This window comes from Dipodomys merriami, unplaced genomic scaffold, assembly GCF_024711535.1.
Source record: "Dipodomys merriami isolate MVZ:Mamm:240054 unplaced genomic scaffold, mDipMer1.0.p SCAF_13, whole genome shotgun sequence".
In the NCBI taxonomy this organism is placed as follows: Eukaryota; Metazoa; Chordata; class Mammalia; order Rodentia; family Heteromyidae; genus Dipodomys; species Dipodomys merriami.
The window spans coordinates 15,913,370-15,936,054 of record NW_027202604.1 but is presented as its reverse complement, the minus strand read 5'-3'; the positions used below and the strand labels follow the sequence as shown (position 1 = coordinate 15,936,054).

The 22,685-nt window shown below is 38.5% G+C and overlaps 1 protein-coding gene across 5 annotated transcripts in view; it reads left to right on the top strand.

Annotated features, from left to right (window-relative positions):
• Nek10 (NIMA related kinase 10) overlaps window positions 1-20,844 on the top strand; it is a 162,929-nt gene extending 142,085 nt beyond the window's left edge. For 3 of the 5 annotated variants that reach the window (XM_070018722.1, XM_070018723.1, XM_070018724.1), the window contains exons 32-36: window positions 3-113; window positions 9,596-9,704; window positions 10,719-10,771; window positions 10,855-10,910; window positions 20,388-20,844. In XM_070018722.1, the coding sequence (XP_069874823.1) occupies window positions 3-113; window positions 9,596-9,704; window positions 10,719-10,771; window positions 10,855-10,910; window positions 20,388-20,457 (399 nt within the window). In that variant the 3' untranslated portion in view covers window positions 20,458-20,844. Of the gene's footprint in view, window positions 1-2; window positions 114-9,595; window positions 9,705-10,718; window positions 10,772-10,854; window positions 10,911-13,400; window positions 14,609-20,387 lie in introns of those variants that run through there. The other 2 variants (XM_070018725.1, XM_070018726.1) reach the window with 2 other exon arrangements.
• The last annotated feature ends 1,841 nt before the right edge of the window (window positions 20,845-22,685 follow it).

Here is a 22,685-nt window from a genome sequence, read left to right as displayed (position 1 = left end):
AGCTTCCTCCAGCTTTGCATCACAATTTGAAAAGAAGGGTTATAGAGAGATTCAAGAAATCCCTCTTCAGCCAGCAGAGTAACCCTTGTAATTTGAAGTCTGAAATTAAAAAGGTATGTATCCAATTTAAAGGAATCCTTCAGCCAGCAAGAACATACCCGGAGTTATATCTGGTGCCTCTTTACTTTGCACCTTAAGTTCTATACTCTATGACAGAGAATTAATTGTCCCTCCTTAAGACGCCAAATTGAGGGCACGTCTTTGACTCTGATTTCTCATCTTTATTTCTGTGACTATTACTTTTAGATGACTAACAGACTTCCTTTCAGTATGATTAATGTATCCCTAAGAATAGATGGTATATCCCACTATCAAAACATTATAAATTACCTTTAAGGTGTATGTGTATGTTTTAGACTGTTTTAGGATTTCATTTTAATATTTAATAGAACAGTCTAACACAGCTTCTAAATTGAGCTTTTCCTCCCTGAAGATGTCAGTTCATCACGAGGCCATATTTTGATCATTTATGAGGGCTAGTGAACTAGTTCTAAGGTTCTTTCCATCTTTGCTATTGTATAAATCTCCCATTTTGGGGTTTTGCTAATATTTGTATTCATCCATACAGAAACTAATAGCTAAATCAACCAGACCGAAAGGAAGTCATTTCTTTACCTCTGTGTAGCACAATTTTTGTGAAAGGAAATCCCGTTGCCCGGAAGTGGCCACAGCTTCCTTTCTTTCTCTGAAAAACTCACCAACATCTGCACATTTTGGGAGAAGCTTCTGCCTGTCCTCAAACTTTGGCATAATCATTCTGCCAATGAACTTACCTTTGGCGGTTTCCTTTTTCTTGAATGGATCTATTCTGAAGCATAAACTCACTCATCATTGAAGAGGTCTGAGGCTCTATGTCAGTAAATGGAACTGTGCACTTGCTTTGTGGCTCAACACCCACATACATGATGCTCCTACACCATCCTGAAAGGAGACAGGGAAAACATAGCTGCTGGTGAGCAAGACCAAGACGCATCTCATTAGAGGCTAGAGGGCAGGATTGCCTTCCAATGTGGGTTGAAAAATGTGGCCATGCACCATAGCTATTGAGGAGATGAGACGGGAGGTACTGGTTTAATCACACTTACTTACCTACTCTATCCTGAATCCTAATCAAATATATTTCTAAAACAGAAGCTCAGATATTCCACAAAAGCTCACCCACTGCTTGGTTTTTCTATTCTTATTAAAGGCGCATTCAGAATAATCCAGTGTACATAGATTTCCGGTAGCAGAAATCCCAGTTTTATGAGATGAAAGCATATGTGGCCAACTGAGGCACACAGACTTGCTCTGCCACTCCCTCAATCCGTCCTTGTCCTTTAGTTCAAGTCCTTAAAGCCAACCAAAGTCTTCCTTGTCACACAGATTTGGGGTTGATTGTACATCCCTTAATCTACAGCAAGAACATTTCCTTTTCTTAGACCGTCCTGGGCTCTCCTCCTCTGTGTTGTCTTACTAGAGCCCTTCTGTCTCTTCCAGTTTGGGAAAGCAAAGTGGAGATGAACAGCGTGGTAGAGGTGGTTGGGAGGTCAGAGAGCAAGCTCAGGGAGACAGACTTACCCCTTATTCCCAGCTGGGTTCAGAGGTAAATTAAACTCTCTGATGAAGGATGCTATGGTCTCCTTCTCTGATATTATAAGCTGGCAATAGCCCATGGGGGGCCCAGTGTGAACCCTCAGCTAGGAGAAGGGAGTCAGCAGAAGGGAGGCCTAGTTCATCCACCACTGCCCCAGGCGAATTCAGCTGCCAGGAAGATGGGTTAGAGCATCAGGTGTTTACCTTCCTGATTGGGGAAGTGAGCCTCACCGCCTGTGTGCTAAAGAATTAACCTTCAGTCTGATGTTGAAGCAATTCTGTCCTCTACCACCGAATGGAGAAGTCAGCTTCCCCATAAAAACTGACCTCAATTTTCTCTGTCTACAATCAAATTCCCCTGACTCTATGCACGAAACACTTTTGCACTGTTGTGTTTGAAATAGTTTTTTTTTAAATCTGCTTTATATTTCTGGTTCTCTCAAAGTGAGTGGGAGTCGGATGCGGTTTGTTCCTCTTTGATTCCTCGAGGTCTTGCATAGATCCAGACATGTGGTAGGTTCTGGATGTACAATTAGTGAACGGAGACTATCTTCAATCTTTATATATTCTATATTTGATATTCTATATTCTTTGTCAAAATAGGTCGACGCATAATATAGTCATGCATTTCTTTATGAATGTGGAAAGATCTGGTCTTACTAAACCTGAATGAGAAGTTGTGATCTCTGTTCCCCATTTCTGGTGCCACCTTTTCATTGTAACGTTCTTGGTTTGGAAATGGGGTTTTTATTTTCTAAACCTAGAGGAGTGGCCAGTTAGCCTGACATACCGGTGCTCCACTCCAGGACCGGCACAGCAGTAAGTGGGTCAGCATAGAAAATGTGCTTGGGTTTTCCTTTTCTCTTTTTCTGACAGGCAGTGACCCCATGTCTCCAGCTGGAGTCATTATGGGATGGCAATGCCTACTTATGAATGGTCTAAGAGCCAGTGGGAGATATAGAGAAATCAAAAACTGCAAAAGCCCTTTTCTAAGATGTTAAGCTCTTTACTTAAAGCTCATCTTAGGTGGTTTGCAGTCCAGTCTTCTGAGTGTTGGCTGAAATCGTATGGAGGAAAGGAAGATAAAGCGATTGAGTCATTATACATGGGGCTTTGGGAACTAGTATGTTCATCTTGGGGGCAAAAGAGAAAAGACAGGCAAGATAGAAGAGATTAATTCAAATTAGCGTTGAAAGTGTGCTGAGTATAAATTCATGATAAATATTTTTAAGTGGGCTAACTTTAATATTTTTAAATTTTATTTTGTGGTAAAGATGCTGTACAGAAGGGTTACAGTTACATGAGTTAAGGTAATGAGTCCATTTCTCACAAGACACTCGGTTGGAAATGAACTTTACAACTTCAGGGCCGGGGAGAGGAGTGGGTGAGGTGGGAGAGGGAAGGGATAATAGGAGAAAAATGAAGGGTAACAATGCTGGACAAGAAATGACTCATGATAAATCTTACCTTCAGAAAACACAAACTTTTAAATATGTTTAGTAAATGTCCTAGAAACAAATCAGTCATCAATGAGCTTCTTACTCATGATTCCGTGGAAAAATCTGATTGACCTACCTAGAGCATGAAGTAGCATGGAATATCTTCACATAACAGAGAACATAGCATGGATGCTGTCAGAGTGTACTGAGTGTCTATCAGACTCAGAGGACTGAGGGCCCTACCTACCTGGTATCCAGTATTTGCCTTGCATGCCTGACCCCTAGGCTCAGTACCCAGCACATGCACACACACACACACACACACACACACACACACACACACGCACGCACGCACGCACGCACACACACACACGAGTTCAGGATTCAACCTGAAGAGGTTCTCACTGGCTATGTATGGCATATCTCTAAAAATATTTACCACAATGGATTGAAAGCACTAAATAATGTTTAAATCCAAGAGTTCCTAATGATACTAAAGAAGAGACATAAAAGAGATCTCTCATAGGTTATCTGTGGAGAATGCTAAGAAATGGATTCATTATTTCAAAACTTGTGTACAAAAGGAAGAATGCTTATTCTTTTATTCTCTAACTGATGATGAATAGAAGCATTTTTTTCTATGATACAAGTAGTTCAGTTACTAACTAGTGAAGGAATAATGCATACTACAGTTTGGAATTCTTCATCCATAAATAAAGATGGATGAAGATAAGATGGCCCATAGCTGCTGATACTATAAAAGGAAAGGCAGATTGATAGTGGAGGCCACTTGATGGAGATCCAGTCTCTATGCTGTGCTTATTCTAAAGCTTATCTTTACCTCTGACAAGACTCTAAATCAGAACTCAGAAAACCCTAACCCTCAAGTCAATCTGTTTTGCTGCCTGATAATGCGAATGAAATCTTATTTCCAGAACCACATATATTCATTTACATATGGGTATGGCTGCTTTTATATGATAGGTTCAGCCACGTAGCTAAGACGGAAAGAAACCATCTGGCCTCCTAACCAAAGACATTTGCTATATAACTTGCTTTTGGCACTGCTGAGATTTGAACTCAGGGCCTTATGCTTGCTTGACAGGTGCCTTATCCTTCAGCTAGGCCCCAGTCCTTTGTTGTTTAGTTATTTTTCTTGCAAGATCTTGGTTTTGTCTGTGGCTGGTCTTAGTCTGTGATCCGCCTACTTACAGTCTCCTGCATAGCTTCATGATAGGCATGTGCTACTGCTAAAATACTTGGCCATTTCCTGGTCTATATCTAGCGGCAAATACAGGGAGTAAGAGCTCATATTAAATGGCATTATCAAGTAATCTGCAAAACATATACTGAGAAATTTTACAGGAAAAAGTGACACATTTTCTTCAATAAACAAATAGCTAGAAGTTGGGAGAAGAAAAGGAAGAAGAGAGGAAGAGTGAGAAGAGAAAGGAGGAGACGGATTGCTGTTGAGTAAAGTGTGCAAATATCAATGACTTGTAATATACGGACTTACTCCTTTCTAACTTAAGTTCTAAAATGTTTTAAAATGTATTTATAAGATCACTAGTAAAATACAAACATTGATGGCATACTTGTTTTTATTAAGGAATTAATAACTCCTTTAAGATGGGTTATTTGTATGGTTATTTCTAAAAGAAAAAAATCTATATTTTTCAAGATCCATATAGATGGCACTAAATGTTGTACAGAATTTCTTCTCTAAACTCTGAGTATAGGACATAGAAAGAAAGAGAAATGGAGGATATATGAGGCAAGATTAGACAATTTAAAGCTGGGTAGGGGATTGATTGATAGACTTCATTGTGTTGTTTAATCTACTTGTGAATGTTTGAGTTTAAAAATAAAAAGGTCACATGTTTATTTGCATTTAATATTTAATGCCTGATTCTTCTCAGACCAGTGATTTCACAACATTTTTTTTTTTCTCTCTGCTGGTCCTGAGGCTTGAACTCAGGGCCTGGGTGCTGTCCCTGAGCTTTTGTGCTCAAGGCTAATGTTCTACCACTTGAGCCACAGATCCACTCTGAATTCTTGGTGGTTAATTGGAGATAAGAATCTCACAGACTGTTTTGCTCTGGCTGGTTTCGAACTGTGATTCTCAGATCTTAGCTTCCTAAGTAGGTAGGACGACAGGTGTGAGCCACTGGTGCCTGGCTTCCCTATATTATGAAAACAATTCTCCTAACAAAGCTGCCACTGAGAATTGAGCAGGTTATTTCCCATCTAAGAACACCTGGATGGAAGGATTGGCTGGGGCGATCCCTGGGGGAAGTGGCAGCTGTTTCTAATTGGCACAGGGCTACAGTGTGGGGTCATTGGGGGTGCTGGCCCCAAGTGATGTAGGTGGCGGATCATTGCATACAAACATCATCTAGACCAAAGATTAAAACAAGGATGTGGAATAATGATGAATGGAGTGATATCCATCAAGATGCATTGAACTTATGAACTGACATGTTGAATGGTGCCAGTTATTGGCGCCAGAAACAAACAAACTCTCACTGAATTGTGATGCCATTTGCCCCTCCTATCTGCAGTCGGAACGCCTGGAACTCCACAGCATAGATTCACATCATGTTCCTGTCACCATTTTGTCATAAATAAGCAATGTCTGACCTTTACCTTCAAGTCATTCTCACCTGAACTGTGCCCTTAGCTTCCTCTCACCAGCTCAAATCCACCTTTTATCGTTTTGCTCCCATTTTTTCTTGGCTCTTTTCTGTCAGGAAGCTGAGCACAGATCCTCATCACCCTCAGGATCTACTGCCCTGCCCTGTTGTCTCTCCTGCTTTAGCCACATTTCCTGGTCAGATGGCAAGTGTTCCAAAAGCCAGATCATACCCCCCCCCCCCCCCCCACTCAACGCTGTATACCTCATACTATTTGGCTCATAGTAATGTACAAATTGTCGAAAGAATGTTCACATCTAGAAAAGAAAAAGAAGTGCTGTGAATTTCCTGGCTACTTTTGGTTCTTGCCTTTTTTAGGACCTATAGCTCTTAAGGTAAAGAAGATGGATAATATGACATAGACTGGAAATGTTAAAAGCCTCTCTTCAAAGTTTAAAATCACCAGCAACAAAAACCTTCTCCTTGTCATCTTAGATGATAGTCTCGCCTCTGCAAGGAGCATACCTTTTTTTTTTTTTTGAGACTTTAAAACTCTTCCTTGGCTGTGAAATCTTCACACTTCCAAGATATATTTAATAATGAAGTCGAGTATGATTTCTATAATTAGGATGAAGTTTTCAATCAGTCAAATGACTTCAATACTCAACCACACAAAAAGTAATCCCATCTGAACTTATTTCAAAGTTAATACCAGGAAATAAATTTCAGCATCATAAGAAATATTAAGAGGCTTAGTCAGAGTGATGTCCTAGGTAGAACAGGAGAAATGCAGAATTTCTCCTTTTTTTTTTTTTGGTGTTGACCTAGGGCTTGAAATCAGGGATTCTAGTGATTGTGTGCTGTCCTGAGCTTTTTTGCTTAAGGTTAACACTTTACGACTTGAGTTACAACTCCACTTTTGGATTTGTAGTGTTTAATTGGACATAAGAGTCTCATAGACTTTCCTGCCCTGACTGGCTTTGAACCATGATCCTCAGATCTTAGCCTTCTGAGTAGCTAGGATTACAGGTGTGAGTTATTGGTGCCTGGTGAAATGCAGAATTCTTTGATTTTCTTTCTTCTTCTTCTTCTTCTTCTTTTTTTTTTTTTTTGTAGGGGCCTGGGGCCTGGGCCTGAGCACTGTCCCTCAGCTCTTCAGCTCAAGTCTAGCACTTTACCACTTGAGCTACAGTGCCACTTGCATGAAATGCAGAGTTCTTGTTTTTAATTTTTTTTATTGTAAAAATACTGTATGGAGGGGTTACAGTTACATGAGCAAGGTAATGAATACATTTCCTATCAAGCGATGTTGTGTCCTCTTTTGTTTTCCTCTACCATCCCTTCCCTCCCACCTCCACGACTACACTCCCCCTTCCTCTCCCTCCCCCCCTAAATTGTAAAGTTTGTTTTTCAGTTTTTCAACATAGTGTCTTATACATCTCATCGTTACAATGGGTCAACCTGTTTAAGCATTTTGTTTTTTTTTTCCTTCCCCTCCCCAACTTAGAGAAGTGTATATACAAGATGCAGGGCACTGACATCAAATACAGTGAGATCTGGGGTTATATTGTGGAGGAGGAACATACAAAGAAACAAAAAAATATCACATGGTACATGACATGCAGAATCCTTAAGGCCACCTTTCTAGCATTCTATGGCTAGGAGGAGAAAGTTTTTCATAATGTTTCTGTGACAGCTTCTGCATTTCAGTATGTTGCAATCTTCCAGTCTTGTTGGATTACAAGTATGTTATTAATTTTATCAGGTGTCACTGAAGTAAGGAAAATGAAATTTCAAGAATAAGAAAAGAAGAAGCCAGTGAGACTCTTATCTCCAATTAGCTACCAAAAGCCAGAAATGGAACTGTGGCTCGAATGATAGAGTGCTAGTCTTACACAAAAATGTTTAGGGACAGTGTCCAGGCCTAGAGTTCAAGCCCCAGGACTGCCACAAAGAGAGAGAGGGGGGGGAGGGAGGGAGGAGAGAATCATTTTTCTTTAACGTTGTAGATGTTTAGTAACATGGAGACTGAAAAGCATGTGATCAGTATTTACAATATCCAAAATAAACGATGGAACAATCAGTTAGGACTTCTTGCTGATGGAAAGTTTTCTTTCTTTCTTTTTTTATTGTAAAGATGCGGTACAGAGTTATATGAGTAAGGCAATGAGTACATTTCTTGTCGAGCATTTGCTACCCCCTCCTTTGTTGTTTTCCCACTATCCCTTGCCTTCCCTACCTCTCTCACTGTAAAGTGTTTGTAAGGTATAGAAGGCAGTAAAGGCATGTGTGTGCACCCTAGCACACATGCACACGTGCACACCTACCCACCCACATTCTTTCCATTTACTTTTACATATACATTAACATTTGATTTTCCCCCTTCCCCATCAATATAGAGAAGCTTTCTAACCTAAAAAGGGCTCCTTCCTGGTCAAGCCACATCCCTTGCCACAATGTAACCATTATCTAATTCATGTTGCCATCAGTTGACTGTACACAATAGTGAAGCTGCATATATATATATATATATGTATACATATACACATATAAATATGTATATATATATATATATATATATATATACATACATTTGTTCTTTTTTTTGTTGTTGTTGGTTGTGGAGCTTGAACTCTGGACCTGGGCGCTGTCCCTCAGCTCTTCAGCTAAAGGCTAGCACTCTACACTTGAGCCATAGCACCCACTTCCAGCTTTTTCTGCTATGTGGTGCTGAGGAATCGAACCCAGGGCTTCATGCATGCGAGGCAAGCACTCTACCACTGAGCCAACTTCCCAGCCACTAGTTTGTTCTCTTTTATTGCTTTTGTGGCTCCATTCTGTGAGCCACACTGTTAAATATCTGTCTATTTTGTGACCATTGAGATTTTCCCACTTTTCAATTAGTATGAATAAGGTTCCATGAATGTTTTGTACTTGTCTTTTGATGGATGGATATATTCATTTCTTGCATGTCTTCAAGTGTGAGCTCCCTGGGTCACAGAGTCGGCATTTAGTTATAGTATATTCTGCCAGTTTTCCCATGTGATTGGGTAATGATACATTTTAACTCATGAACAGAGTATGGGTATCCAAAGTAACATAGTTTAAATTATTATGCCATGTTTATTATATTGGACATTTTCCAAAGTATTATATTAACTCAGGCAGTAAAACGGTCTGCCCAAGTACTGGTTCACACTGAAGGTGAAAGAAGTTGAAAAAATATTTATTAGCTTAAAATTTCTTTAAAATGCAGCTCTATAGAAGGGCATTAAATATATGGAACCTTAATACATTCTGCCAGTGGTCGAAATACTTCTTTCTTCAGAACATTATGCAGTAATGTTTGGAGATTAAAATTAATTAGCAGTAATTTAGAAAAATCTATTAAGAAACTTGTTTTTCCTTGGTTCCACAAGAAGACATTGTTCAAAGCAGATGCATGAAACAGGATTGTGGTTTGGACTAAACATATTGTTCTGTTGAATAATTGGAGTTTATTCCTCCTACGCCTGATTAAAAATAACATCTTCATGGCCCAGGCCCATGCCATTATTTTTCGATCCATTTTTATTTTGCTCTTACAAAGCTATCAACTTCTCCATTTTTATTCTGTTCATAAAGCTATGATATATATGTATATATATATATTCATGTGACCAGGGAATTGTCTTACTTGCTTTCACTCTAATTTGCCTGCTTCCAATTTCTTTCGGAAAGAAAATGTTTATCTATTTGCAAGGGCTAGAAAACCACAGAGCATTCAATTTCTGTGCAGAGACATAGTTCCAGCAATGGAAAATCCCACACAGAGGTCTCCCGTCCTTTGCCTCTGAATATAAAATAAATTTTGTTTTTGCTTTTGTTTTTTTTCCCCTTCTATTTTAGTTATCTCAAGGATCTCCAGAACCAATTGAGCCCAACTTTTTTACAGCAGATTACCACTTATTACATCATTCATCAGAAGGAAACAGCTTGTCCCTAAATGACCAAACAGGTAACGGTTGTTAACGTGGGTAACCTGGGTTAAACACACATGCACAAGCATGTGCACACAGACAGTTTGAATTAATAGCTATTTCTAAAACAGTATTTTCAACTTAAAAGAAAAATGGAGCTTATTTTTGTTATTCTATGGCCATAGCTAGAAAGGATATGTAGTAAGAATCTAGATATTCCCTGAGATTTATCTTTCCATCTGTGTCAGCTGCCTTGATCATTTATTAATATCATAAACAAACAGCAGAAGTTGTCTGTGAAAGAGAATTTCTTTTTATTGCATCTTGCTTATCTGATAATGGGAGGTCAAATGTCCCACAGCTTCTAGATACGAAGCAGAAGTGGGAAGCTCAAATTTTCAAAATGGAGAAGGCCTGAAACTTACCGGAAGAATCTATACTAGATGTATTTAATTCTTTTATTTCAGGCATAAATTTCACATAGGAAGGCAGAGTAGAGAGATTAAAGGCAAAAAGCCTGGAAACCTGAGTGCTGTATGCGGAGACCCAAATCTCAGCTCAACCATTTTGTAGCTGACCTAGGACATATTCTTCCCTTATCTCTCCCCCTTCCCTTTTCTCCTTCCCTTCCCACTCCCTTTTCTCCCTCTCCCTCCCCTTCCTCTCCCTTTCCCTTGTGTTCTCCTACCCTACCCTTCCCTACCCTACCCTACCCTCTCACCTGAACTAGCATTTTACTCATTAATTGCAGATGGAACCCAGGCCAAAAAAGTCAATGAGACTGCATTTCTACAATAACCAGCAAAAGGCAGGGCTGGAGGCATGGCTCAAGGGCTGACAGCATGCCAACTGTTAGCAAACAAGCCAAACTTTGCCAGGACACAGTTACTGTGAAAAGAATGGAGCTCATTGTTTTGTAACATTAATATATGCTAGTGAACAAAAAAAGCATTTGACCCATTTTCACTGAAGTTGAAGTAATAATTGTCCATAAAATATATGAAAGAAAGTGTGAAACAAATGTCAGACTTTCCACAATTTATCTGTTTCAGGTCTCCCCACTAGCTTTGATTTGGAAGAGGGAATCACATATGAACAAATGCAGGTGAGACCTTTGCAGTGGCTCTGAATGCTTTGGTTTTGTTGCCTTTAATTCAATGCTAACCTCATTTTATTTTTCAATTTTAGACTGTGATTGAAGAAGTCCTAGAGGAGAGTGGCTATTATAATTTTACATCTAACAGGTGAGATCTAGAGTTTCTTTTCAAATGTGGAAAATGAAGTGAGATCATCAGATAGTAGTTCTGTTTTCTCTGTCCTTATTTCTGAAAGGCATTTTCTTTTTAACACTTTCCTTTTAAACAATTTATACCTTTGTTTATTAAATACAAACCTGGGTAAGAAATATATTACACATCTTTTTGTGGACACAGCTGTTATTGAAAAAAAAAGTTGTCACATAGTAAAAATGTTGAGTATAATTAAATGGGGAAAGATATCTAGATTGGATTTTAAAATTAAATATTTTCCTGTTTCATTCTAGAAAATCTGGAAACTCAGATTCCTGTCACTAAAATCTACCTACTGTTTGTAGAATGCTAGGGGAAAATGCAAGTAAAGGAAGAATCACCATTTTGGGTGAATTAAGCTAGGTCAAAGTTAAGGGCCTTTGTTTTTAAGTGTTTCTATTTGCTTCAATTTACTGGGGGTAAAATATACTCTTATCCATTTAAATCTGTCTTAGGGTTTGAACTCAAGGCCAGGGTGTTGTCCCTGAGTTTTTCTGATCAAGGCTAGCACCCTACCACTTGAGCTACATCTCCACTTCTGTCTTCTTTTGGCACTTAATTGGAGATTAGGAATCTTATGGATTTTCTTTTTCTGGGCTGGCTTATCTCAACCTCCTGTGTAGCTAGGATTACAGGCATGTGCCACTGGTGCCCGGCATTTGATTCGTATAATTTCAATATTGGCACAGTGTTGGCACAATTTGAGTGCAGGTCATTTATTTGAGAGGTGATTTCAGCAAACAGTGGTAAGGAGTGAAGAAGTTATTCAATAAAGGTTTCATTATCAAGCAAATTTCTATTGTGGTTTACTGGAGTTTGATCCCACTGGAAACTCAGCCAATGTAGAACTTGTACCTCATTTTCCCAACTCAGTGAGGATAACTATCCTCTGGCCACTATAATTAAGGCCTATTCCCAAGAAGTGTTGATTCCTTGGTATTTCTGTCCTTTTGTAAAGGTGGACAAAGAAGGTTCTAGTCACCAGAGAGATCCTCAGGAAAAGACATGAGGTACCGGGAAGTTAGGAATCAGACCAGCATAGTTGGAAGTAGTGTGGATGAGAGGATCCCATCACTGACCATGTCTATTCACAAGAGTTGCTGTGGCTTTTCCAAGGAGTTACTCATAGCTGAATCATCAGATGGATTGATGGATTGAAAACATCTACACACTTCCTATGGCTCAAGGTTGCTTTAAAGGCACAGTACAACCTATGTTGTGATTACATTCTAAACTGTTTCAGAGTGCTCTTTAAATATAACAATTAGCATACAAGAGAAAGACAGTTGTTACATGGAAATTACATTCTTTTTTGAGGTTAGTTCAGTCTCTACCACTTTCACCTCACCCCCTTTTTTTTCTCATTTCAGTGAAGTTTTTTTCCCTATGAATCACACCAAGATTATCCAACTACTTGTTCTTTGGGTTTGCTAATATATTTCCAAAATACTACTTTTGTGAATTTAGTTCTGTTGTGATTTGCAACTACAGAGAAATGATGAGTAATTCTTATGTTATTATTAATAGAAATGACCATTTCTACTACCACTTTCCTCCCAGCATCCCTGGACTTGTTTTTCAGTTTTCTCTTTCTGCTCAGGGCTGAGCACACTCAGCCTATTGTGGATACTGTGCCTCTGTTTCTTGATGCTCAGCATCAGATTTCAAGTACCCTTGGCTTGTAGTGGGGCCAAAGTGACTATTGTCATTCTATATGCATTTCCACATAGAGTCAGGATCAAGGGCAAGGAAAATCTTCATATTTTTGTAGAAATCAACAACATAGCAAATGAAACACTAGATGTGTAAGGTTCTTATTTTTGGCATCATTGGCACACTAAGGCAACTCTCTTTTCTTCCCTAAACATAAACTACAATCTCAATTGAAGATTTATCAGTCCCTAATGGCTTCATGATTGGCCAGATGATGTGTACATAAGTTGAAACGATAGTACACAGCCCGAAGGTTGAATAATAACGTTATTCTGGATGTGTTTCTTTCCAAATGGTGCTTAGCTAGGATGACCTAATAATGTTTTTTGGTAACGATGATGATGATGGTGGTGGTGGTGGTAGTGGTAGTGGTGATGAAGAAGTTAAGAAATAGCATACAGGATAATAGAAATTTACATTGAATCAATTTTCATAACTTTATTTCCTGATGACTGATGAACCTAAACATGTAAACGTAGTACAACCTACTTGGAATTGGTGTTGATTTTGCCCCATAAAGGATTATTAGTTCCAATTTACTTCATAATTTGAGAAATACTTAACAGTAAATTTCAGCAAAAACAGAACAACTTCATGAAACTGTTCCCATCCTAATAAAGATAATTTTTTTTTAGTTGTGATTTATTTGCTTACATGCCTGAGCCACAGCTTGGCAACTAAATCTGAACATGGACATATTTGTGACTCTAGGGACCTCTCTGAATTTTCTAGGTATCACTCCTACCCATGGGGGACCAAGAACCACCCAACCAAAAGATGAAAACACTGCATTTTGAATGGACTTGGTTTCCCCAGTGAAGTTCAAGTTCTGGACTTCAGCCACCACTTCAAGATGCCCAAGGACTGGATGTTGCTAAAGGGTGTGGAAGAGAAAAGCAAAACAAAACAAAACAAAACAAACTTCTCTGAGGCCTGCAGAACTTTTATCTAGAGGTTCTGTTGGGGTAGAATGCGGAACAGCTACACGGCTGGGGCTTCCATTCTCAGTATGCATTATATACAAGATGGCAGGGCTGTCAATGTGCTTCTGGGAAAAAATGCTGCAGAACTGCTAGGAGGAGATGGTGGCAGGGGTGGGGTGGGGGAACTCACACAGAACTTCCCTCCGTATTTTTTTTTAAACTTGTCATATTTTTCAAAGGAACATTTTATACTCGGGATTGCTAAAACTATTTTTGAAAGTATCTAGCCTTCCATATATATATAAAGTTTTAGATAAAGAAAATTACAGCACCCAAAGTGATATATCGGGTGATTTGTTGTCTCCCTCATTTTTTTAATCTTGAAAGAAAACTTAAAACAGGTGATTATTAAAAAAAACAAAAGGATTGGTTCTCACTTAAACCACTTGGGTGCTAGTGGTCTTGAACCATGATACAAAGTAGTCAGTATTTATAACCTTGCACAGCATCTGGGAAACTGTCAAATTGTCAGATGTATGTTAGTCTAGTAGACTATCTTAATGTATAGTGTTTATATGTATATATTTATATATCTGTATATGAGGGATGGAGAGAAATTTTGCCTAGATTGATGCTTTGCTGCTAATCAAACTTTGAAGAGCACTTTGAAAAATTCACAGAATCTATGAAAGATGGAATATTCCTTATTCTTAGTCCCCCTTATTAAAATCACCTACATTTAAAATAAATTTTTGTTGTGTGCAGGAAAGCAAATATGAATTCTTTCTTTACTCACTGAGATAGCCCAAAGGAACAGAAATCAGAGTGTCAACATTTCATCTTTATGCAAGAAGAATTTATGATGAGAATTTGCTAGATTCTTGTTAGGGTAAATGATTCTCTTCAACTGGCTTCTTATTCCTCTGGTACACTGTCAGGAGAGAACCCCTCAGGTCAAGTCATACCACACTTGTGTTCTCCTAAAGAACAATTTATTCTATATTATTAGTCATCTGGAAGCAGACATTACACTTTCTATTTAGTTCTCCAAACATTCAGTTATACTTAAATACAGTAGTGTTTATTTTAGCATGATCAGATAGAATTTATTTCACTATATTTACAGTAGTTAGAATATGATGTAACATTTCTGTACAATATGCAAAACTACATACTGTGAATTATATACTATTTTTCTCTAACCAAATTCCTCTAAATCATGCATGAATGCCTTTGGGATTTTCTGATGAGTCAATCTTTCTCTTTAAGCCAAAATAATAACTAAGATACATGATACATTTAAATAGTAGGATGTGAATACAATAATGAAATATTTTCGTTTTCAGCTTTTAACCAATTCCATCCATATCTGAAGTTCACACACAAAACCGAAAGGTTGTTGATTTACCCAAAGGAAAATTTTCTTTCTGTTCTAACTTACTTTGAATGTGTTCTCTCATTCCTTGTATTTTTTTAATGTAGGAAGGAGCACATTTTCTCACCTTGCAGGAGGTACTATCCTAGAGGGTTACAGATGATTCCAATTGAGCTGGACGCCCACATTTAGAATAAACTAAGCTTCGAAGACAAACAGTCAAATTCTCTTTGAAATGATAATGTTTAGCAAACAGAATTTAGAAAAGAATGGCCCTTGGAAGTTGCATCTTTATAAGGAACATAATGATTTATATCAGGTGTTTTGAATGTGTTCAGTTGACCACTATTGACTAGACAGGGAACTAAATGTTTCTATTGAACTATTTTAGACCATAAGAATGACATTTATTATGCTTAAAACTAGTAAGAATTAACAAAATAAGCAAATGAACATCCTCTTCCAGAGTGTTCTAACAGATATATTGCTTTGCTAAAGTAAATGAAAGTGTTCTGTTTTGAGTTCTCCTGCAAACTGTATAATCAGTGAGTCCCTATCTCCCCTGGGCTAGACCAGGTCTCTGGAAGAAGTTAGGCATGGCAAGGGAATCATTTGTATAGGAATCCTGTCCCAGCAGCAAAGCTGACTTTTCAAACTTCAGACAAGGATTGCCTTCCCTCATAATCAAACAAGAATGGTCATTTTGTTCTGGTCTCCTGAACTGTCTTTAGTCCAAAGAAGTTGTTACTTGAGCTTAATCAGCCTGAGAGTCTTCTCTTGATTGCATTCCATTTTTTTCTTTTTCTCTTGTATAATTTTTAATGACTCGTGCACTGAAATCCCTGTGACTTCCCTGAATCTCGTAATTCCCAGAGATGAGAGTATTTGTATGGAATAGAATTTGAATTAGTCTCTTCAGAAAACTTTTGATACACAAAGGTTTCAGTTAATTATGTTTGTATCCACCAGCTCTAGCTGTTTACCTGTACTTGAAACCTTAATTTGTTTTTCAAAAGCAAAATATTCCCATCTCAGGGAACTGACCATAGCAAGAATATTTGCTTGCTGGGGTGTTTTTGTTTTTATTTTTTGCTTTGTCTTGTTCCAGATGTGTAGTTTTTAAATGGAGAGACCTTTAGGAACAATAATAGAGGAGCCAGTGACTAGTTCTGGATGAATTAATTCCCCAAACTTAGAGAAATTCAGCTTGAGGTTTATATGGACATCTGTATTACCTTGGGCTACGTGCCCTGTTTTAACATTCCAAAGAGGAACATAATTAAGAAACATTGTTAGGGAACGGGTACATATGTCAGTGGCAGAGTGTTTGCCCTATAAGCACCAGGCCTTGGGTTTGAACCACATATATACCACAGAAACCCAAAACTCATCAAACAAAAAAGCACATGAGATTTACTCAAATGATATACATGATTAATAGTTAATGTCTAAGCCAGGCATGGTAATCCTAGTACTCAGGAGTCAGAGGCAGGAGGATTGTGAGTTGAAGGCCAGCAAGTCCTTGCTATAGAGAGAGATGGGGGGAATGAGGGAGGGAGAGGCAGAATACAAAGATCTTATATAAGTACCACTTATGATTCATTAAATGCTATTTTGGTGTTCAAAAACCAAATACAGGACTGATAGCTAATGTGTAGTTTCAGTAATAGCCTAAGTTAATCACCATTCATATTTAAGATGTGTGAAGGCAATAATATTAGTCAATTCTATCAGTATTAATATGAATGGAAACAATATCCCTCTTTCTGATTTGTTGAGTGTATGTGCATTGCTCCCTGTACCTCCCTAGAAAAAGGGTGAGAAATCACACATAATAAATACTGAACACAACTTAAAACAACAACAACAATAAAACCAGTAAATAATATCATGAAAAAAAATACTGAACACAGTGGGTTCCTTTAGAAATGCTTTTAGCTTCTGTCTGAGGCAGGCAGGAAAAAATGGTTTTCAAGCTACTTTATTATTTGCTTTCTACTTATTCTTTTTTATGATGGTATTACTCATGAACCCTGAGATCAACTGGAGGGGCAATGTAGGTCAAGCAGTATCTTGAGCAGCCCCTGGAGATGTTGCGGGGAAGGAAGGGTGTTACCTCATACTGATCTGGGTGAAATCTGTCCAAAACATGAAATGCTTCATGTTAACAATCATATGTGATAGTAAGTATTTTATGTATACTTACATCATTTTTTTAAGATTCTGTTGTCTTTCAGTGGGAAAATGACCAAGTTTTGAACAGATACTTTTCTTTTTCAGTTGAAATATGCTGCTCGCCTATGCCTGCCTACCCTTAAATGCTATTTTTCATTTTGATAGGAAGATGGATATCTCAGGAAAACAAAGTAGAGTTATAGTAACTCTTCTGTTTGTCAGGATAGTTAAATCTCACATTAGGATAAGTATCACTGTTGATTACAATTATTGTTATTTTGAGCGTTGCCAGGGGGACAGGAAGATTTTATGATTTTGATGGGTTGATGGATGTATTTTGTCAACTTACATGTTCCCTGGGGGACAACAGCTGGTTTTACATATGAAGATGACACACTCTAAAATTGCAGTAGCATTCTTAATATAAGATATATGGGAGTTTCTTTTAAAAATAGCTTTAAGTAGTTGTACAAAAAGGTTTCAAATTCAACCTGTCAGTTTATGAGTACAGTGTATCTTAATGTCAACCTTTCCATCATTCTCCCTGTTTTTTTGACTATATGTATGCAACATCCAACCGATAATATAAAAAAGTTTTAAATATAGTTTTAAATATAAACTATATTTTATTGGTTTTATCCAAAGAGAAATGACCTCCCCCTTTAATTGAAAAGTGTTACTCCAAGGTGAGAAGATTTTTTTTCCTGTCCTTCTATATTGAGAATATCTCTTTGGTATGGGCCCAGTTACTGTATCTAGAAATAGCAAAAGTGTATTAAAACAAATATAGGACAGTTTAAACATTGCTATTTGGAGGTACAAAGAGAGATGTCTTATCTTCATGGAAAATTATGGCTAACTACCATTTTGACAGATAATCAACAAGACCAGATGTGTTTTTGGAATTGCTATGATGAGTTCACAGATTAGTTGAAGTTTTTCTATTTATGTGAAGAAAACAAATAAACCTGTAAAACATACAGAAGTTGGCACCTGAAATAATAAACAAAGAGGAAGAAACACTTTAAGGTTTTGAAGATCACATACAAAATTATATTCTGTGTGTGTTTTGTGTGTGTGTGTGTGTGTGTGTGTGTGTGTGTGTGTGTGTGTGTGTGTGTGTGTGTGTGTGTGTGTGTGTGTATGGTGTTACTGGGGTTTGAATTCAGGGTATCATACTCTCCCTTAGCTGTTTTACTCAAAGCTAGTACACCACTTGAACTATACCTCAACTTCTAGCCTTTTGCAGGTTAATTGGAACTAAGAATCTGCAATCCTCAGATCTCAGACTCCTGATTGGCAAGGATTACAGGCATGAGCCACTGGCACCCAGCTTAAAAAAATGATATATGTATATATTTTGTTGTGAAAAAACCATACAGAGGGGTTACAATTACATGGGCAAGGTAATGAGTACATTTCTTATCAAGCATTGTTGCCTCCTTTGTTTCCCCTTCCCATCCCTTCCCATCTCCCCTCTCCCCCCACAAGGCCCCCGTCCCCAGCCCCGTGCCAAAGTTGTAAAGTTCGTTTTTCAACATAATGTCTTGTACATCTCATTGTTGCAATGGGTCCACTTGTATCCCTATGTAATTGTTTTTTCCCTTCCCCTCCACAAATTACACCAACATCAAATACAGTGAAAACAGGGGTGATACTGTGGGAGAGGGACAGACAAAGCAACAAAGAAATCATCTTATGAATATGTTAGAAACAATAGCAAGAAAGAAAAAAACATTTGAGTCCTTATCTTGGCATTCATTTCGCCTAACATCAACTTATCTGCTTGTCTCAGACATATACTAATTATTGCAAATAAGGGAATATTTCTTTTTTATTTTTATTTTTTTATTGTGAAAATACTGAACAGGGGGATTACAATTACACGGGCAAGATAATGAGTACATTTCTTATCCTCCTTTGTTTCCCCTTCCCATCCTTTCCCATCCCTTCCCATCCTCCCCCATGCCCCGCCCAATCCTCCCAACCTCCCTCCCCAAAGTTGTAAAGTTCGTTTTCAACATAACATCTCAGGGAATGATATTCTTAACCAGTGGTTTAGTTTTACATTTCAAATGCCACTGGAGTCAAGACCCTAAAAATAGAATATAAGATTTATGAATGCCTATAAAGTTTTGTTCTCTGTGTTTAGCTCAAACCTAGGTAAGTTTGGGGGGAAATGGAGCTGGTTTATGGGATGCAATGGGACAAACGAAGTGTATTATCAGCCCAGCATTACATTTGAGGGAAGCGGATAACTTTAGTACCTGGCCAGGAAGTCCCAACTTGGTAAAAATGAACCAGATTCCTTGCAAAGGAATGAGTGAATTCTCAAATTAAAACAAAATTATTTGAGAGCAAATAGAAGGAAAGTGACCATCACCGTCTGCATAAGCTAGCTATCAGCTCCCTGAGTGTACTGATGAGCTCCGTAAGGTAGAATGAGAAGCTAATTTCTTGGGTGAACCCTATTTCCTCAGTGTGAGGTGGTTATCTAAGCAGGGCCCTGTCACAAGGAAGGTACCCACCCAGAGTAGTACCTGAAGGCCCCAAGTACAACCCAGTAACGTGCTGGTTAGGGCAAGATCCTTAGGAAAAGAAAATATACCCCTCAAAGCATACTGTGTGTGTGTGTGTGTGTATGTGTGTGTGTGTGTGTGTGTGTGTGTGTGTGTGTGTGTGTGTGTGTGTGTGTGTGTGTGTATTTGGGATTCAAGGGCAAGATCCTTAGGAAAAGAAAATATACCCCTCAAAGCATACTCTGTGTGTGTGTGTGTGTGTATTTGGGATTCAACCCAAGACCTGGCACAAACTAATACTAAACACGTGCTTTACTACTTAGCTATACTTCTAGGGTCAAAGGATCCATTTTATCTGCCCTTCCCCCAATGTGTTTCTATTCCTAGGGGCCATGTTTTCTTCCCTATCTTCCAGTTATGGCCTTAAGAGGACAAGTTGTCCAGTCATGAAAACTTACAAGAAATTTACAAGGGATTTCAATGGACAAACGTAGGCTGGTTTGAATATGCTTGTGTTAGGAAATTAGAAAATTAGAAAAGAAGCATTGCAAGGTATTTGAGTTGTTTGCAAGCAACCAGTTGATAAATAGACTATGGAAACATCTCATCATTTTATCTGCCAGACTGGGAAGCAGAAATAATTTAAAAGAGCAATCATCTCAATGTGTTTTGTTTACTGACATTTAGGGGCTCAAAACTGAATTATAATGCTTCCTGTTTTTCCCAGTAGTGAGTTTGTGCAGATCAAAAGAAGCAAAATCCTTCATCTCAAATGGCTCAGAGCTGCTGTCTTCTGAATGATCCTGAGAGTAGACAAAAGCTTGGTCTGCAGAGTGCAGAAGTGTTCCCACTGTGCCTCCCCACGCGTGGCCACTCAGATGGAATCTTTTCAGGCCTCTTCTGTCCTCCAATCCTCCAACCCCATTTCTACCTAAGGAATAGGTTGATATGTTTCCTACAGGGAGAATTACATACTATGCGGGGAGCAGGGAGGAGTGGGGAGAGGGGAGAAGATTTCTGCTATTATGTAATGCTGCATGATATGGAAGGTAAGGGGGTGAAATATCCCTGTATACGAGATTTATGTCCCCACACACGAACTTTAAAATGTCTATAGAGTTGGAGGCTTTGACAGAAGGAAAATGGAATTGTCGCTATAAGATATTTATATAAAATATGCAAGCAGCTTTATTTTGTGATTGCTTAAATATGCTTGGTAAAATGCTAAATAAAAATTATTTTCAAGTTATTTGAAAGTAATTTCCTCTTTTGTTACGACTTTACAGGAAGCAGCACTTTTTTCTTCTGTTGTTATCTTACCCGATATTTCCCATTATGTTTTCATTGTAGGATTTCATTATTATTTGTTTGTTTGTGGAGACAGGGTCTCACTGTGTAGCCCAGGATGGCTTTGAACTTATGATCTTTCTGCCCTAGCCTTTTGCAAGTACAGGGATTAGAAGTATGAATCACCTACCTGGCTTGCTTTTAAGTCTTTTGAATAAAAAAAATCAAAAGAGGCAATCGTGTATGTATGTAAACTCTAATGCATCCCTTGGCTTTAATTAGTGTGTTCCTGTAGTTAATTATTGTTATCAATGTTGCATTACAAACTACCTCAAAACTCAGCCAGTGGTTTACAAAGACAACCGTTTGTTAATTTTTATTGGTCTGTGAGTGGTCTGTATCCACTGATCTGAACCAGATTGGCTGATACCTGGTAGGCTCCCTCCCAAGCCCATCATCAGGTAGGCTGGAGTAGGATTGGTCTAGGATGGACTAGTCTTGACCCAGAGTAGACTCATGACCCTTCTCTTCCTAGCAGCTCTCATATTTCCCAGATGTTTATCACATCTTTCCAGTAAGCAGGTGCATTTTTGTAGCAGTAGCAAAAGTAGAAAAGAAAATGAAAAACTACTTTACCAAACTACCATTTTTGTCAAGTTGTTCCTACTCACCTTGGCCAAAGCAGATCATATGACCAAACAGCACTAGTGTGTAAGATGGTTTAGTTTTTTTTTTCTACAGTGTAACAAACTGGTATCAGCTTATCAGTTTGTACCATCACACATGATTACAATTTCTATAAATGGAAAGTTTGAGCACACCTTATCTGGTTCCATGCTTAGGGTCTCATGGCTGGAATCAGTGTTGTCTGGAGCTGGGAGTCTCATAGGACTCTAGAAATTAACCTTTCAAGCTCATTTGACTGTTGGCAGTTACTGTGTTTATAGGACTGCCTACAGCTTCCTGCCACATGGCCCTGTCTGTAGAAGGTTCACATCAAGACAGCATGCCGCTTCAAGGCCTTCGGAGGGAGAGCCCCTTCTGCCAAGATAGTATCTAATAACCAAACACAAGGAGTGACCTTCACCCAATCACCATATTCTAGTGGTTACAAGCAAATCACAGGCACAGCCTGTAGTCAAGGAGAGGGAATGGTACAAGGGTATGGGCAGTTAAGTTGTCCTTGGGGGTATGTTTACCTAGTGTGCAAGACCATGGGTCACAGATATAACTAGATTTCAATACCAATGAATACCAAGGATAATACCAATGAATACCAGCTATAGTATTAATTACCAGAGCCTTGACAGAGGCCTCTACTCAAGGGGCTCTGGTGATGGATGGTGTGAGGTATCTCCTGGAAATGACCTGAAAAATTCCACAATGTTTCCGTTTCCATCTGAAGATTCAGTTAGATATTTTCAGTAGGTTATTTAAAAACCAAATCTAACCCAGTAAATAGACAAACCAACCGCAGGCTCTGGCATGAGAAGCAGGACCGGAAATTATTCTTTCTCTGAAGTGAGAGGAGCTCTCAGTGGTGTCACAGTAAACAGCCCCTCTAATGATTCTTGAAACTCAAAGGATGGGGTGAGTGTGTGTGTGGGGGTAATGCAGTCTGCTATTCCTGTTTTCGCTCTTTACTAAAAGGGAACAAATTGATTGTTCTCAGCAATCATATATAGATGGCAGAGAATGGGGATTATATAACTGAATTATAGAGTACAGGTTGATATAA